The sequence below is a fragment of the Nanorana parkeri genome, unplaced genomic scaffold (assembly GCF_000935625.1).
Source record: "Nanorana parkeri isolate BGI_ZX_2015 unplaced genomic scaffold, ASM93562v1 scaffold228, whole genome shotgun sequence".
NCBI lineage: Eukaryota > Metazoa > Chordata > Amphibia > Anura > Dicroglossidae > Nanorana > Nanorana parkeri.
This window is the reverse complement of record NW_017306496.1, coordinates 32,484-49,998: the sequence shown is the minus strand read 5'-3', so window position 1 is coordinate 49,998 and position 17,515 is coordinate 32,484. Positions and strand designations below refer to the sequence as shown.

The following is a 17,515-nucleotide window of genomic DNA, read 5'->3' as shown; positions in this document are numbered from 1 at the left end:
ATTGTATGGTGCTTTGATACATCACCCTTTTATTCACTCTCAGTGGCCATGGCCTGAATGGTTTTGGTAAATCATGGCAGGAAATTGAATGCTGAAATGTTCAATGTAAGGGTCTGGCTGAAATCTGCTAAGGCTTTCTGTGTCTGTTGCCTGTAATTTGGGCTCAGTCTGAGTATTTAGTTGCCTTATTTCTATTACTAGCTAGTCTATGGCTGTCTCCTGTCTGCCTTATTGTCTCAACTGAGGCAAGCAAATTGGTTTCCAGCCCATGTTTTCTCTCCATATCTGGGCATCCAATTTATTTTTGTATCGAAGCAGTTTTATTGTGTAGATTCTTGGATTTTTAAAACCTTTTACTAGGACAGACAGTCCTGCTCATTTAGTTTAGTGATTAGGAAATGTGCCAGCACAGAACAGACATAGTTAATTATTAAGAACAAAATTCCTCCCAGCACCCCTCAGACAGTGCAGACTAAGCAGGATTTTTCAGTTCTGGAGCTTACAGAAAGTGCATCTAAAAAAAGGTAAGCTGTAATTTTTAGATTTTAAATAAAGTGAATGGGAAAATGAAATATAAAGTAGGCGTTATCTCAATTAGGCTGCAAAAGGGGAAATCCAATCTTTTGTTTAAATGAATGTATCTACATACTCTGTAAAGAGATGTGTTACATATCAGTGAAATATAATTATGGAAAATGAATAATTCTAGAAAATTAATAATAGTCTAAAGGGCACCAAGCCAGTTAGACCAGTACAGACTTCTGTTTGCCTGGCCAATAACTAAAGCTGGCCATACACTGCTCTTTTTTCGTTCAACCCATGGGCTGAACGAAAAAAATAGAGCAGATTCCTCCATCAACAATATGGGAGCGTTGATCGAGGAATCCCTGCTGTTTCTTTTGTATTTTCAGAATGCCTGAACAGAGCCAGCAGTTCATTGGTTCCCGGCTCTGTTGTATGAATATTTTCCAACCAACTCCTTCAATCAGCTGATTAAGGGTTGCCGGTTGAAAAGGTGCTGACAGCGAATTTGCACAATGTATGCCCACCTAAAGGCTCTTCCTAAGAGATTCCAAATTTTGCCAAGCCAACTAGGAGCGATGATCTCTCCAACATAATACATCCTTAAAATTGGAAGCGACTGAACAGATTCAGCTGCACCCCTTTCAGAGGTCATGCATACAGGATTCAAATCTCTTCAAGAGTTTTCTCTTGATACAAATGATCAGAAATTACACAAAGGATAGCTGTTGATCTAATTCACAGCAGCTTTTGAAGCTTAACTTGTATTCTTCCTTCCCAAACACGCATTTGTATTTACCTTGTTTAATTCTTAAATTTAAAAATAAAAACTACATTTGCATATGTCTTGTTTCAATATCTATCAGACCAAAGATTACAGTATATTAGATACAGTATAAAGATTACATTATAGTTTACAGTAAATTTTGATATCAAGGCTGCGACACCCTGAGCTATACTTCAAAATGAATACTGTAAGTGATTTATGGCTGCTTTGTTATGATATTATCACACATTATAAGTACTATTCTGGATAATGAATGAGCAAAGGTCAAACAATATTGCTTGAATGAGCAAAGGTCAATGTACCTCTGTAACCGGACAATGGATCCGTGCATACCACTCTTGGGAGTACAGACAGACCTGAATGCCCTGACCAATGATCAGGAAGGTCCATACTATTATATTGTACATTGGGTTTGTCCGTTTATCATTGATTGCAAAATTAAACAGCACTATAAAACAAAAGAATACATGGGAGAGAGACGTTATTCACAGTACAAATATTTGTATAAATGACAAAGGGGAATTTATCAAAACTGGAGCAGACAAAATCTGGAGCAGCTGTGCATTGCAACCAATCAGCTCCTCTTTTCAGTGTGTTCAGTTGAGGTTTGAAAATGAAGGAGAGAAGCTGATTGGTTGCCATGCACAGCTGCTCCAGATTTTGTCTCCTGCCATTTTGATAAATTCCCCTCATAGTGTATGCAAACTGCAGCAAAATAAAACATTCCACAGTATGCTACAACCACCATAGTCTTTAACAAGCATTTAAAAAAAAGAAAAGTGCAGTAACCTATGACAACTGATCGAAATTCATCTTAAAGTGATTTATTTTCCGTAATCTGGTTACTATGGGCCACTGCACCTTAGTTTTGCCATTAAAAGTAAGGTATTTTAACATCACCTTAGACTAGGCTGTGTGTTTCTCCAAATTCTCATTACTTGCATTCGACACAATTCTTTTTTTTTTTTTTTTTACATTTTATAAATAATTCCCAGTTAGGAGCTTTTAATTGCTGTAGGCAGGCTCCAGGACAAGTGCACTCAGCACAAGATATAGCATGTAGAAGCCATCAAACTACCCCACATTGCTGTCCTTTCATGCTACTTTAGAGCCTTGCTTGCTCCAGTGGGCTTGGCAGTTTCCGCTAAAATCTAGACATGTAAAGGCTCAAAAAATGAGTTTGTTTCAGATCAATTCAAGATTTTTCTATTGGATTTTGGATCCAAAATTCGATTAGTTATTCAGATCGATTTACATTTTTTATTTTCTGTTCAAATCGATCTGAATTTTTTGTTTTTGGTTTGGATCAATTCAAATCCTAATTTTTGAGGGGTTGTATTTTGGTCATTTTAGTTCTGTACTGGTCCTCTTAGTCCGTACAGGTCATTAGAATTGGTATTCGGATGAAATTCAGGAAAAAATTCAGATGCATTAGAATTTAAATTCGAATGCATCTGAAATTCGGATAAATTAGAATTTGGAAATTTGGATGCACCCAAATGTCCAAATTTAAGGAAATTCCGCAGAATTTCAATTCAGAACGAAATGAAACTTACATGTCTAATAAAATCTACTTACAGCCCGGTCATTGGAATCTTCACAAGCACAGGAATAACTTGCAGAGGACATTAAGACCCCATGCAGATTGAAGAGACCTGCAAGATTCTCAATAATATTACCCAGAGGTGAACTTGAAACCCACATTCCTGACACATGATACCAACTACACAAGTAATAAAAAGTTAAAAAGGGAGTTCATATTTTCTAACATACATTCTACTAAACTGCTATAAACATTTTATTGTTAATGTCAGATATGACCTCAATCTTTACCTCCTAAAATAGCAAAGAGGCAAAACATAACCGGGTAAAAATAACCAAGTGCCATTGTGAGGGCATATTCATGAACAGCAGCCGATATGAGAAACACAGCCAGCATTGCTCCTGACCGAAACTTCTGGTTCAGCAGCTGAAAGTAGAAATAATAAAACATTTTTTTTTTTTAAAGATGGAAACTGTTTGTCTATTTGTGTCTCTTTACCAGGTCCTTACCCACAGCAGGTCTTGGTACACATAATAAAACAGCCAGTCATGGATCACCACATTCCATGTCCGGTAATAGTTAGAGAATGAAGTAGAATTCCACCAGTCCTGTGAAAACAAAACCGAAATAAAATGGGTAATTTAAAAGACTGGAGAAAACAAAAAGTAATTATATAAGAAACCATTTAGGTTCTACATATCATTTACAAAGTAGAGGTTTATTTAAATCAGATAAACAGCTAACCATATATACAGTTCCATATCCAATAGCGAAGTGTGTAAGTATATGGGAAAATATCTAAAACCTGAAAAAAGAAAATCCCTTTAACACTTCCAACACCAAGTAACCATAAATGACCATAACCACTCACAAACAGAAACCGCAAAAGTTAGAAAATGTATTAGGAAGATAACATAACCCATGCAAGAGGACATTCTTTGGGAAGGTATTAAAAGAGAAGTAATTCTGCCAGCACAATCTGAATAAAAGTCGTTTAATCTTGGGTGTCCAGTAATATTTGCATTGAACACCATTTGTGGTCTCTGTAAGAACTCCATCGTTGATTTAAAAAAAAGAGAGAGAAAAAAAAAATGTATACCAAGGAATAAGAGATTCCTTAAAATATGGGTATGATTTCTCGTATAATCAAGAGTAAAACACTCTGTATGTATACTAACCATTTTTACCAATCTCTTAGGCCAGATCTGATAATATTAGGGATCCTCTTCACCTTCTTCCTCCCATGGTGGATGAATCCTAAATGCTGAAGAGAGCAATGCCACTTAATGACGTGGCACCACTTTATGAAGCATTTTCCTTTAAGCACAGAGTAGAAGAGCATGTTTCTTTCCAGCATGCTTCAGAGAAGGAACAATGCTCCATGTAGAAGCAGTGGTCTATCTGTAGAGGTCCGACACCCCCCTGCTGTGTCAGACCTAAAAGGTCTGTAATTGGTAAAGCTCATGCGGTTTCTTTTGCCAGGCAAATATGTATTTTAACTTTGCATTCAACTGCCTATAGGTCCAATCTATGTTATCTGCCAGCAGGCAGGTAAACTCACCTGAGTGTATCCAGAATGGCATATATGTGTGTCCCAGGTTCAGGATGTATGCAGATTGTTTTCCACCAGAGGGAGTGCTGGGAGGCTGGAATGGTAGAGGTAATGAGCCCAGCTGAAGTAAACTGACTCATTAGGGCCTCTATAAGAACTCCCAGACTTCTCAGAGAATGGCTCCACTCTGGAACCAGTTTACTGCCTGAGTAGACTGGGGAGCTTTCTACTGACCTGTGGCGACAAAAGAAAACAAATCTCGTGTGGTGAGACACAGCCTGTGTGGCAGTTGCTTGAATAGGGAGATAGGTGCTAGGGGCAGCACAAGGTTGCACCTACTTGGTAGTGAGGGATCCTGTGTATGTAGTAAGTGGCCAACAGGCCAGGATTTACTTTCATGTTTTGTTTGTTTTGCTTAAATTTTCTTGTAACTAGTTATAAATAAACTGCATGTGTGTTTCACTCGAAGAAATCCTTGTTTGCTGTGCCTAGTTTTTGTGGTTTGAACTCATCCAGGGGGTCACACACACCCGCTGCCGCTCTAACACCCTCACAGTTAGCAATAATAAAGATTTTGCTCCTTTTTGGTTGCAAGATATTGGAACTACCCCTGCCCACATTCTTCCAGAATACTCCAATACTTACAGAATATTATTTTCCTATACATCTACCCATATACTACTTGATTAACATTAAGGGGTCTATTCACAAAAGGATGAAGAGTTTGGAGAAGGCAGGAGAAGTGAACAATCTAGGACAACATAGCTGAACTGGAAAGTGAGCTGAATTGGAGAATGTTTCCAAATCGGCTATTTTGTCCTAGATTGTTTACTTCTCCTGTCTTCTCCAAACTCTTCACCCTTTAGTGAATAGACCTGTAAGTAAAACTCAAACATTAGGCTTGACTACAGAATAAGCAGTGAAAAGATGTCACCTTATAAAACATGCGATCTGCAAATCGAAGAATCTCTGCAAAAGTATTCAGCCAGCAGTGCAAGAGGCCAAAGAATGACAGCAGCAGTATAAGTATACCTGTAAGAACACAATAACCACAATAAAACATTTTATAGCGGAGAGTAACAAGTATAATACATCTAAAACCTGAATAAATGATTTTTGAAAAAGAAAAATTAAAAATCGACCTCTGACAGGGCAACATGAGAAAGGGAATGAGGGAAAAATTATATCACCCTCTATGTTCTGATATCAATGTGTATTAATATTCTTTGCGCACAGTAAACATACAGAAGTGACAGTACACTAGGCACTGCCGACCAGTGCACAAAAAGAGGCATATGCATAGGAAAAAGGAAAAACATCTTCAATCCAACAGGCCACATGGGCCTACTAACCTACTAACTGGTATTCCCCTGATTCTTTCTATACATAGACTAAGTTAAAAAGGGGCAGATATCCTTTTTACCTGGTAGTGTAGCATGGAAGACGGATAACACCAAAGTCTTTGTACTGAATGGCAGTTTGCTCATGTTGGTAAACACTGGAGTGCACAGGGTGACCACGACATAGTATACGAAAAAAATGCAGCCCAAGAACTATCAATGCCATAAAAAGATTATTAGATAAACATAACAAGATATATACAATTGAGTAAATAATATTAACAATATAACATGCAATTTGCGATTACCCGATACTGTCTTTTTAGTGGAAGCTTATTAGTGGGCATTTCTTGATAGATTTAAATGGTAATTCCAAAAAATATTGTAATTTCAGTTTTAGGGTAGATGGGGTCTTAATGACCTACTGTCCAGAAAAATTTGGGGTATGATCTAGGGAAGATCTCGTAACAATCTTCTAAGGTTATAACATCAGCTTTGTGGCATTATCCAGACCAGCTATTTTCCTTACATAATCCTATAGAACATCCATACGGTGTGGAAGATACCAGTATTCAGCATGAAGACTAACTAGACCTTTTGTGGCCCTGGTGGGTGCTGAGCCAAGTATTATGGGGAGACATTTTCCCTGGGATTCCCAAAATTTTACAGAGGCCGATTCATTGGGATTTTGTTACATAGTAGGTAAGGTTGAGTAGAGACACAGGTCCATCCAGTTCAGTGTGTGTGTGTGTGTGTGTGTGTGTGTGTGTGTGTGTGTGTGTGTGTGTATTTAACTGGCTCTTAGTAGTTCCCATATCCAACTATACTTGGTAAACTAAGAAACTCATCTAGACATTTCTTAAATTTGTCAATGCTATCAGCAGATACTATTGACTGTGAAAGGGAATGCCACACTTTTACTACTCTCACAGTAAAAAAACAAAAACCTTGCACAGTCTAAGATTAAACCGCCTGTCTTCTAACCTCCTGTTGTGCCCTCATGTCATCAATAGACTTCTTGGTGTAAACATTTTCTTCTGGATATTGTGGTCCTCATTAATGATTTTTAAAATCGAAAAATCGGTCCCCTCTTAATCGCCTCTTTTTTTAGGGAGAAAAAGTTTAATTTCTCAAGCAGATTTACATAACTCAGGCCTTCCATCCGCTTCATCAATTTTGTAGCCCTTCTCTGAACTGTCTCAATACAAAATTAGTAAACTAAACGTGAGACTGTAGTCCATCACAGGAGTGAGCTTGGAGCAGTGGCTACTTTGCAGCACACACAGGGGCCATGGGGAACAAAAGTAGCCAGGGTCAGCGTGAATTCAGAGATGATTGGAGGAGCTACATTTTTGTTAATAGTTAAGGTACTTGAATGCATTTTTTAGATTTAACTCCTGAGTTTAGTGTCACTTTAAAGTGGATCTCTCAGCCATTTTAAATAGAGGTGCACCAAAATGGAAATTTCAAAACCGAAACAAAACCAAAATACAAAAAATTGTCAGGCTGAAACCGAAAATGTTTTTTTTATTTCAATTTTTTAAAATGTTTTTAATATTTTATTTTTATTTATAAACTTTTTATTTTTTTATATTTATTTTTATTTATTAATTAACTTTTAGTAAATATTTTTATTTTTTACTTTACTTTTAGGGGCTTCAGGGCAATATTAGGGGTCTAAACAGACCCCTAATGTTTCCTTTTTAAAATAGAAAAAGAGATTGAGGACCCAGAGTCCTCAATCTCTTTTTCTGCATCCCCTGTTATCAATGAACATAAATCTTCTATACTGAGTGTTCCTGTTCATTCATAACTAGAGAACATTGTGTGTTTACTATAATGACAACTATGAATGAACAGGAGGGGATGTAGATCACTCCCATTCATTCATAAGTGAGGATATAGTAAACATACCATGTCCTCAATTATCTACAAATACTCAGCGATCACTGGTCGCTGAGTGTTTGCACTTGCTTTCCTCTCTGACACACACTGTCACAGGAGGCTGAGCATGCGGTGCAGGGAGGAGAGCTCAGCCTCCTGTGGCAGCGTGGGCTGTCTCCGGCCCACACACCGCTCTGCAGGACTGTGATAAGGGGCTGAGCGGTGTGGAAGGAGAGACGCCGCCCTCTCACATCGCTCTCCTCCCGCAGCGCTCGGCTGTCACACTTTTTCTCTTCCCCGCTGGGACACAGAGCAGCGCCCAGCAGGGAGGAAAGAAACCTGGGATGCGCTGATGTATCGGCAGGAAAATGGCACTTTCGGCATTTAGCCAAAAGTGCCATTCTCTGGCCGACATATCGGTGCATCCCTAATTTTAAACATTTAAAGAGTAAAAGTACTGTCTACGAGCAGATACCACATAAGAAAGCATCTATTACCTCCATTACGTAGGGTACTCCCCTCTGTGTGGCATTCTGAAACTAGTTTCACTGTGTTGCCAGTGGCCAGACGATGTCCCGCCTCTGGCATTCAACTGAAACACTTCATCAATGCTCCAATAAGACCAATATGTCTTGTGTGGAATTTCCTGCTAGCATTCCCCTGTCCAATGAGAGTGATCTAATTGGCCACGAAAGCTCTCAAATTGGGCAGAGGGCTAGCAGTTGGCCAGACTTAGTACTGAAGTACAAATATAAATAGCCCTCTAGAGCCACTGGTTCTGTACTGCTCTAAAATGTATACATGTACATGTTTTATACATGTGCAGAAATGGTCAGATTATTGTTTAAAATGTCTATAAACCTAACTTTACAAAACATGGCATGATAGTCCCTAATCTGATTAGAACTTTGTACCTGGTAATATCAGCATCTGCCATTACACCCACAAATATAGATTTTTAAAATAGGTTACTTAGATTTCCCATTTGAGAGTGGCTTCTTTCATTCTACATGGTCCCACTATATGCGAGAATGTGGCCACCCTCCTTGCTGTGCTCTGGAAATGAACTACACAAGTACATGTAACGCATCTGGCGCTGGCAAGTACAAGCACTGTAAACCTCCCATTCATTAACACAAATCAGCAAGTCAATATTTACTGGAAACAGAGTTTGAGGAGAGCAGTATACAAGACTGCAAATATGTGCACTGCTTGTACTCAAAAAAATAGAAGTAAAGGGTAAAGAGCCTTCTGTGGTGAACGCTATTATTTGGGGATTTTAATAAATAGATGGTAATTTAGGACAGTATACTGACTTAAAGTGACATTAAACCCTCAGATTTTTTAACATAAACCAATACTGTCATGTGTGCCTTACTGTAATCCATGGTTGTTTCCCTTCTCTTTGCTGCTCTTCCTTTTAAATCCTCATGTCTCCTCATGCTTGGGGAGAACTTCCCTTTGCAGCTGAGTGCCTCTTCCTGTAGTGCTGGCTCAGGTTGTGAACCTGCACACAGACACCATGTATCCATTTCAGAGACAAGGCAGTCTGCTGCAAAACAGAAGTTCTGCCCAGCATGAGAAGAGATACGGATTTAAAAAGGAAGAGCAGCAAAGAGAAGGGAAACTACCATGGATTACAGTAAGGCACATATTACAGTATTGTTTTATGTTAAAAAATCTGAGTGTTTAATGTCACTGTAAGCTATTTTTTAAAGGAGGATCATTCAGTGACACATTAGTGAAAGAGGTTATCATATTTGCATTCACCAGTTCTAAGAGAAATTTGATGTGGCAAAGATTACAGTAATTCCTACAATAATTATTTTTTTTACATAACATGCAACAAATAATAAATACATTAACAATTCATAATTAATGTCCTACCTGTAAAAAGTACTTGAATACATATTTCCACCTGATGTATGGGGTTCTGGATAAAAACAGGAATAATAGTGAAGTCCACACATTTCTTTCACACTTTAGTCAGGGAATGGCACTACTACCATTGAATCTTTAGTGGTGAGGTTGCAAAGAAGAGTTTGTATTGGAAATGGTAGAGCTTTATAAACCTGACATCTGTAAACCTGAAACCAACACCCAGTGACATTCCAAAAAGTTCTCAGAGGATAGGTTTTAAAATAAACACACAATCTATAAATCATTTTTTTGAAATTGATTTGAGACCAGAGAGAGCACATAGCTGCAGCTTGTGAGTTTTGTCCAGGCCCAGGCTGGGGCAATCTTGTATTTGTCAGAGGATCTGGTGTGTTAGAGTAGTACACGTGAGATGCATTAAACTCCTAAGGCCAGGTCACTGATATTTATACTCATGTAAATAAAGTTGCAAAATATCTGAATATCACGCCAAGTCAGCAGTGTTCGGTCAATATTAACATAGACAAATGCAACTGGTTATAATTTACCTGCCACGTTATATATATTTTTTTTTTTTACTACAGACGTTGTAACTGCCAGATTGTGCAACGTACCCTTATCAATACAGGTTACTGAAATAAGTGGTGACAGAAATAAGAAGAATAATGCAGATTAGACACCGGAAGCTGCCAATTGGTCCAAATCCATTGAAAATCTGTTGCAGCAAGTTGTCCGGGAGCCAACAAAACCTGGATGGCTAATGTGTGCAAATACATTAAAAACTGATTAAAGCGAAACTACAACCTCCTATACCTTACAGCAAAGGAAGGAGCCATCTTAGCCTCTATTTGGATTGCAGTTGCCATGGTGCTGTACATGAGATCAGCTATGACACCAGTCATTTGAGTGCTTGAAAAGTTTGGTTGAGAGCTGAAATAAGCATACGGGCACCCTTAACAGTTGGTGTACCTTAAAAGGAACTGTTTAGGGAGACATTAAAGTAGCATTACAGTCTCTTTTGTTTGGTATATATCTACTGCAAGTAAGAAATGGTTCTTATATTACTAGTCCAGTAAATGGCTTTTACCTGGGATAGCTGTCTCTATAGATAAGAGTTGGACAGAAGAGAAAATACAGGTAACTGGAATGTTTTGGCAGCTGAACCTCTTTTTCTGTATAAAGAAATACATAGAAGGTATATTAGCACTACATCTGCAGTATGTGAACATGTGCCATGCCCTATCCTACAGATATCACTTTTGTGCCTACATTGGTAGGCACTAACAATCTTTAAAAGGGCCTAATCACACCATAGCGCCTTTAGCGCACACTATTGCGCAGCACAGTGCACCTCACATTAGGTGCACCAGTGCATTGCATTGCTATTCACTCTGGCAGTACTGCACTAACAAATGTGGTGTTGCCATTTAGCGAGTATACACTAACACTAGTATATGCCCCTTGGAAGGTGCATTGGGGTGCCATTCAGCATCAACGGCAATGCAACGCACCAGCAGATACTGTGCCTTTGGCCAAATGCTATGATACGAAGAGGCCCTGATCCCAAATTTGACAAAACAGTCTGTCTGAAGTCCATATTTGCTGCACCTTAGATTAAATTTCTCCAAGCAAAAATATACCCCTGATGCTTTGGGAAATTTTGTCTAAGGTGCAGCAAATTTGGACTTCAGACAGACTCCAGCAGTCATGTGTTCTAGGCTCTCCCATCTCTTGGGAGTGCAGCAACTTGTGTTGCTGTTGAAGACCTTTTGGCTGGACAAAAACTTTGTGCTGTGGCTCATATGTGTCTTTTAGGCTAGGTGCACACTTGCACTACATGCACGACACCCGGGACGCGCGATTGCCACGCAGCCCCATTGATTTCAATGGGGTGACATTTGTGTGGCAATCGCAGAAAAAAGGTACAAGTATTTTTTTTTTTTGCGATACACGACATGCAGCTGTTTTAGCAGCGATCGTGTTCGGAAGCACGGACAGAATTGTGGTGGGAAACCGCGCGATCCGCCTGGCGCGACTGGGGTGCCATTAGAAAATAATGGCACCCACAGCGCGATCGGCTCACACCTTGGCGACTCCTGACGGCATGGCAATCCGCCCGGAATAGGGATGAACCGAGCCTCGGACACATATTATCCCCCGCCCCCAAACACCCCCAGCAAAAAAAAATCACCCCTACGCTCCCTAAAGTAAAAATCCCCTACAAAAAAGAAACCCCCCTCAAACATTAAACAGCAAAAGAGAAATTCCTAACCTTTCTTTACACAGAATAATTAGTTAATATGAATAATTTGTTAAATGGGTCATTCACAAGTTGGGTACGGGTTAGTTTCTTGTAACAAATACAAATTTGTGCATTCTACTTTGTTGGTGGACTGATGATATTGGTAGCAGTTTCCAAACAGAGGAGAATAAACTTATTTTACATAGGTGTCAATTCAGACGTTAGAGTGGACACAAAACATACCTTCCTTCTGTAGGACAGCTGGAGCAGCCTCTCTTAAAAATGAGTGACTCTTCATAAGCAATCGAACCTGTATGTAGAAGACAAATTTAGATTTATAAACATAGACCTGCTTGTCAAGGTTGCACTCCGCTTCAAGCATTTGTCGTTGTCATATTTTGTTTGTTTCCTGATAAATCAATTGTTATGGAGGCTCTTTAGAGTAATAGATGACATCTGACCTTTTGACAATCTGAAAATATGCTGTATGACATCTTGTTGTATTAATCTGCTTATGTTTCAACAAAAAAATTTTTTTGCTAAAAAAAAAAAAAAACATAGACCTGCGAGGCACAACTGCAGTGGGGAGCAAAAGTGAAGGCCTGTCTACTTATGGCTTGTGTGGGAAATTAAAACTCATAGCCAACGTAAGCAAAGCATCAGCTTCATGTTTTCAATAATGGGGAATTATAAAAATAATACAATCCTCTCAGTCTTCATTCAGCGGCTTTACTCTCCATTATAACTCTCATGACTGTAGCTGTTCCTAAAAACAACACTAGTGGGATCATTGAAACAACTACTTATATGGCCAGTAGTCCTGAGCTATATACTGTAGGTGCTCTGTAAAGGTTCACTCAGTTCATACCACCAAGTATATGAGGCACTAAAGGAGACCTTCTCTACGGCATTCATTTGTCAAAGGAAGAAATTTCGGGGGGTGTAGCAGTACCCCCCTCCATACTATTTTTGCTACTCCCTTTTCTCAGCAAAGTAAAAAAAAACAATTTTAGATTTAAGGTCATAGAGGTAGCATAAAATCTGGAATGAGCCTAGACAAACCAAACTAACATTTTACATTTAAAGGAAATCTATACTGAAAGAAATAAGTAGGCTGCCACTAATCCACTCGGGGGAGCCAATGACTGGAAAGGGTGCCACAACATGGCTGGTGATATAAGAATATTTCCTGAAAGAGCAACAGTGCATATTACTAACCACCCTTGTGTAATAAACTTTTCACCTCAACAGACCCTTTTGTCCAAGATCTCTAACATGCATGGATCATGCAGCATCTCTTGTTCCCATTGTTGTTACATTGTTTTTGGGCAAAATTTATAAAAAGAAAAAACTATTCTATTGTAGATACAGAACTCACCTGTTCAAAGATGACGATGAAACTTGATGCTGGAGGCAACTGATAACGTTTTACCACATAGACAGGGAAAATACAAAGTACACATATATGACTCACAAGTAGGAATATGCCTACAAAGGCAGACAGCAAACGTTTGTGTTTGGATTTGGGATACAAAGACCCCCAAAAGACTAGCGCTTTATAAGGCACCAACAGAGTATATACAAACATACAGATCCAGGACCATGCCACAGTGCCAGGTTGTCCAAAGGAATAAAAGAGAAGGTTAAATTCATAACCCACCCTAGAGAGAGAGGAGAGGTTAGAATTACTGGTATGCAACACATTTCCGTTGTGGTGATATATTTTACACATATGCATGCACTCGCACAGTTTATTTTTGATAAATACAAAAAAAACCCAGTGAATCCTTATAAACAAAATGTAATATAGACCCTGTAACATCATCATAGTCATGACTAATGACATCATTTTTTACATAATGCCTTTATCTTCATGATACATGCAGATAATGAATTTACAGACTGGAAACACTGAGATGCAAACTTTACTATGTTTTAGGGCAGTGGTTCCCAACAAGTACCCCCTCGGCTACTTGGCAGCACATTTAGGGGTACTTGAGAATATTTTTGTAATGGTGGAAACCAACTGCTCAGTGTCTGCAACCTCCCTCTGCCAATCTCACCACTGGCTTCCAATAGCCCAAAGGATAAAATTCAAAATATTAACAACCACTTACAAAGCCATCCACAGCTCTGCCCCCGGATATATCTCAAACCTTGTCTCAAAGTATCACCCTAACTGTCCCCTCCGCTCTTCCAAAGACTTCCTACTTTCCAGCTCCCTCGTCAACTCCTCCCATGCTCGCCTCCAGTACTTCTCTAGAGTCTCTCCAATCCTCTGGAACTCTTTGCCCCAACCTGTCCATCTATCTCCCACTCTGACTGCCTTTAGGCGATCCCTAAAGACTCATCTCTTCAGGGAAGCCTATCCCACCTCGAACTAACCATTCAACCATCACGTTCTCAAACAATTCATCCCCACACAGCTACCTCCTCATGTATCACTTGCCCCTCCCTTTAGATTGTAAGCCCTCACGCTATATAAATCCTGTGTAATAATAATAAAGCTGTGGCAGTGAGGAGTCAGGGGCTAGAGTAATCCTACAGCTGCATTTCCCAACACTCATTCTATATTTCTGGCTAGAAATAGTTAACCCCCAGCGGAGTGATGTGTCGTTCACTTTTCTTATGTGCAAGAAGCCCTGGATCCAGGGAATCCAGTGTAACAGAGCACACCCCAAAGAGAACCCAAGATAACAATGAACACACCACCGCAATGGCATGCCCCAAATATACCCCCATCCCAGCTTCTTTCATTTCACTGACACCAACACAGTGGCTGTTTGTGCAATTTGGCCACATCTACCAGTCTGCACAGCACACTATATGCTTCACTATTAACCTTGCCCCCTGTCCACCCCCACTGAGGGGTACAGTTTATACAAATGGACTGCCAAGGGGTACGCAAGCAAAACGGAGTTTGGGAACCACTGCTTTAAGGCAATCACAAGTTTTGGAACAATAGGCATAGCAGCCCATGATGCTACTAACGGGCCCGGGGGGGGAGGGAATAGGGCCACATTAGGTGTGCTTTTGAGGTAATTTAAACATAGAAAATCTGTGGGCTTGAGAAGATAAGACATACCCAATTTCCATAACTCTGGTCCTTAGTAGTGTACCAGCTATGATGACAACTCTCCTGCTACCTGTCTTTGATCTAGATATACTTTATGTTAAGATCAATAACAGCAGAAAGGTTGCCAGGGCCCTATAAAAGTTTTACTATGGGGCCCCACGAACTGTAGTTACACTCAGTGGTGGACCTAATAACCAAAGGGCCCTTGTGCAAGATATTATCTTAGGCCCCCCTCCCAAGACAGTGTGAGGGGGTGCAAGAGCGGTTCACACTGGCCCCTGAATCCCCCCAGTGGTCTCTAATGTTGCAGTAGCGTCCTGGACTCTGGACTTACCTGAGACCCTGCAGAGCACATCATAGATCCTCCATAGCCCACCTGAGACTCTCTATGGTGGGCTCTGCAGGGTCCCAGGTGTGCTGGTCTTTGGGGTCCTTTTCCCTGTACCTCCTCCCAACTCTTCTTGCCTGCTGCTGCTGGGGCCCGGCCTCCTCCACCCTCTCTAGTCACTTCTGCCATGCCGCCCCTGGTACAGCTGATACTCATGTAAGGTACCCCCAGGCTGCCCAGACCACTCACACGGGTACCGGCCATACCCCTCTGATGGCGGTGTTCTATCAAAGTTTGCGACTACGTTAAAATGTGTGACTGATGACGTGGTCACACGTTTTAACGTAATTCCGCACAGTTTTTCGGCGGTGGAATGTGTGACCGCCAATAGGTGAAGAATTCCAATGCTTTGTCAGCTGTTCCAGGGCAGATCTGCATCGCAGATGGTATGTGCAGGAGAACCGATCTGCCCTGGAACAGCTGATCGGTCCTGAAATGTCACTTCTATCCGACTTTGTGACTGCAATCTCACATTCCACCGGACTCACAAAGTAGGATAGAAGTGACCCCTGCGCTTAGGACTCACCCAGCCAGCAGCGCAGGATCGGAGCCAGACTGTGTTTGCACTGCATGGGGCGGGGTGTGTGACACACACACTTCACATTTCCCGCCGCCTGTTGCTAGAGACGCGGCCAGGAGAGGAGGACCTGCCCCCTTACTGAGACGCCAGTGGGCAGTGTTCTAACACCGGGACCCTACACTGCCCCATATTCCACGGGGGTGCCCAGGACCGGACCTCACTGGGCCCCCCCCCCCCTCCCCCCACAGTCTCAGGCCCTGGTGCGGCCGCACTGGTGGTATTTCCACCCCTGGTTACACTCCTGGCAATCAACATATAGTATTGTTAACAGAGAAATCTAAAGGCCCTTTAGAGATGCTGGCCTGCTTTAACCTGCTATAATCCTTACTGCTAAAAAGTCACAGAAAACGTAACAGACGATAAATAGAAATTGAACATTTGGAGATTCTACTAACCTTCCTTGTTCAATGATATCCACAGCAGCTGTACTAATCACAAAAACACAGAGGGCAGCCACAAACATGTGGTAAATGGTTCGGAAATGTTCCACCTCCATCAGGTCACTATACAAAGAGGAGATGCAACAAAATGAATAGGAGGCTGTACTCATTACACATCTTCTGGCCTGAATAAAGTGGTGGCTAAAACACACAGGATTCACCCCAAAGAAAAACAAAACAAAATTAAATCAGGTTTTGATTGATCAATAACAGACTAATATATCATTTACACCATCTACTAAACATAAATGTACAATATATTTGCATTCATGTGTAGCACTCACCCCCGAAGGAGCCGCTGAGTATACCGGGTATTTCTTTCCCCCTGCACCAATGTACTGCCCAAATGTGGATCTACAGCACACTAACACACCTTTAAAGGGTTTTATAACAGGTTTAATGACTAACAGTGTAAAAAAGTATGAAATAAGGCACTTAGGGGCTCAACGGTCAGATAAATCTAATCCGTGTATGCTATCTATTGCATACACGGAAACCTGCAACACTAATATCTCCCCTTGAAAGTATCTGACCCACTCCAAACTTCCGGTCCAGTAGTAATGTCCTAGGCTAGCCAATGTTGGGGCCCATGCTGTATAGCAGATGCAGAAAGCACAATGTCACAATGGCCAAATGCCTCTCACCACTCCCAGGGCTACTTTGGAAAGGATGATGACTGTCAGCAGAAGATGAACGTCCCTCTTTCTTCAAACCGACACTTGTGAAGGAGGTGAAGTCATCTAGGGACCCTTGCAGCACATCTCCGCTCGTCTAGGGTCGTCTAAGGTACCAGGCAACGATCTCCGTTCGGCTCCGCTCACTCAGCTGGGCTGGCTGGATCACTCCTATGGCTGGATCGGCCGCGATATCCTTGCCACGTCACTAGGCCTCAGTTCAGGCGCTTGGTCACAGTCTTTCCGTCTCAGCAGACGAACATCAGTCTCTCAGAGCACTGCTGCACAAAGCCTGTGTGTCCCTGTATGTCAGTGGTGACCACACAGCTCTGTTACATGCAATGTTAACTCACACTGTGTGACACAGATCTGCACTCTTCAGATGGCTGTCCCAGACTGAGCGCGCTCACCAGCTGCAGCCTTCCTGTCGCACAGCATCCAGGGAGTTTCAGTTCTAAAGGTCCTACCAGTAATGTATCCATATCTGCTCTGCAGTGCAATCCCCATAAGTCTCCGCCTCGTATCACACACAGAGGCATTTAACTGTTTGCAGTCAGAAAAACAGATCTCTACAGTAGCACATATATGCATCTCTATCACCCCTTTCAC

The 17,515-nt window shown here is 41.0% G+C and overlaps 1 protein-coding gene across 1 annotated transcript in view; it reads right to left on the bottom strand.

The window, feature by feature from the left end:
* Positions 1 to 17,515, bottom strand: part of SOAT2 (sterol O-acyltransferase 2) — a 29,374-nt gene that overhangs the window by 855 nt on the left and 11,004 nt on the right. Inside the window, exons 6-15 of the mRNA XM_018556197.1 lie at positions 16,188 to 16,295; positions 13,127 to 13,409; positions 11,992 to 12,058; positions 10,594 to 10,678; positions 9,516 to 9,561; positions 5,828 to 5,957; positions 5,339 to 5,436; positions 3,362 to 3,460; positions 3,143 to 3,278; positions 1,612 to 1,757 (exon numbers count right to left, since the gene is read on the bottom strand). Coding sequence (XP_018411699.1) covers positions 1,612 to 1,757; positions 3,143 to 3,278; positions 3,362 to 3,460; positions 5,339 to 5,436; positions 5,828 to 5,957; positions 9,516 to 9,561; positions 10,594 to 10,678; positions 11,992 to 12,058; positions 13,127 to 13,409; positions 16,188 to 16,295 — 1,198 coding nt within the window. The remainder of the gene's footprint in view (positions 1 to 1,611; positions 1,758 to 3,142; positions 3,279 to 3,361; positions 3,461 to 5,338; positions 5,437 to 5,827; positions 5,958 to 9,515; positions 9,562 to 10,593; positions 10,679 to 11,991; positions 12,059 to 13,126; positions 13,410 to 16,187; positions 16,296 to 17,515) is intronic.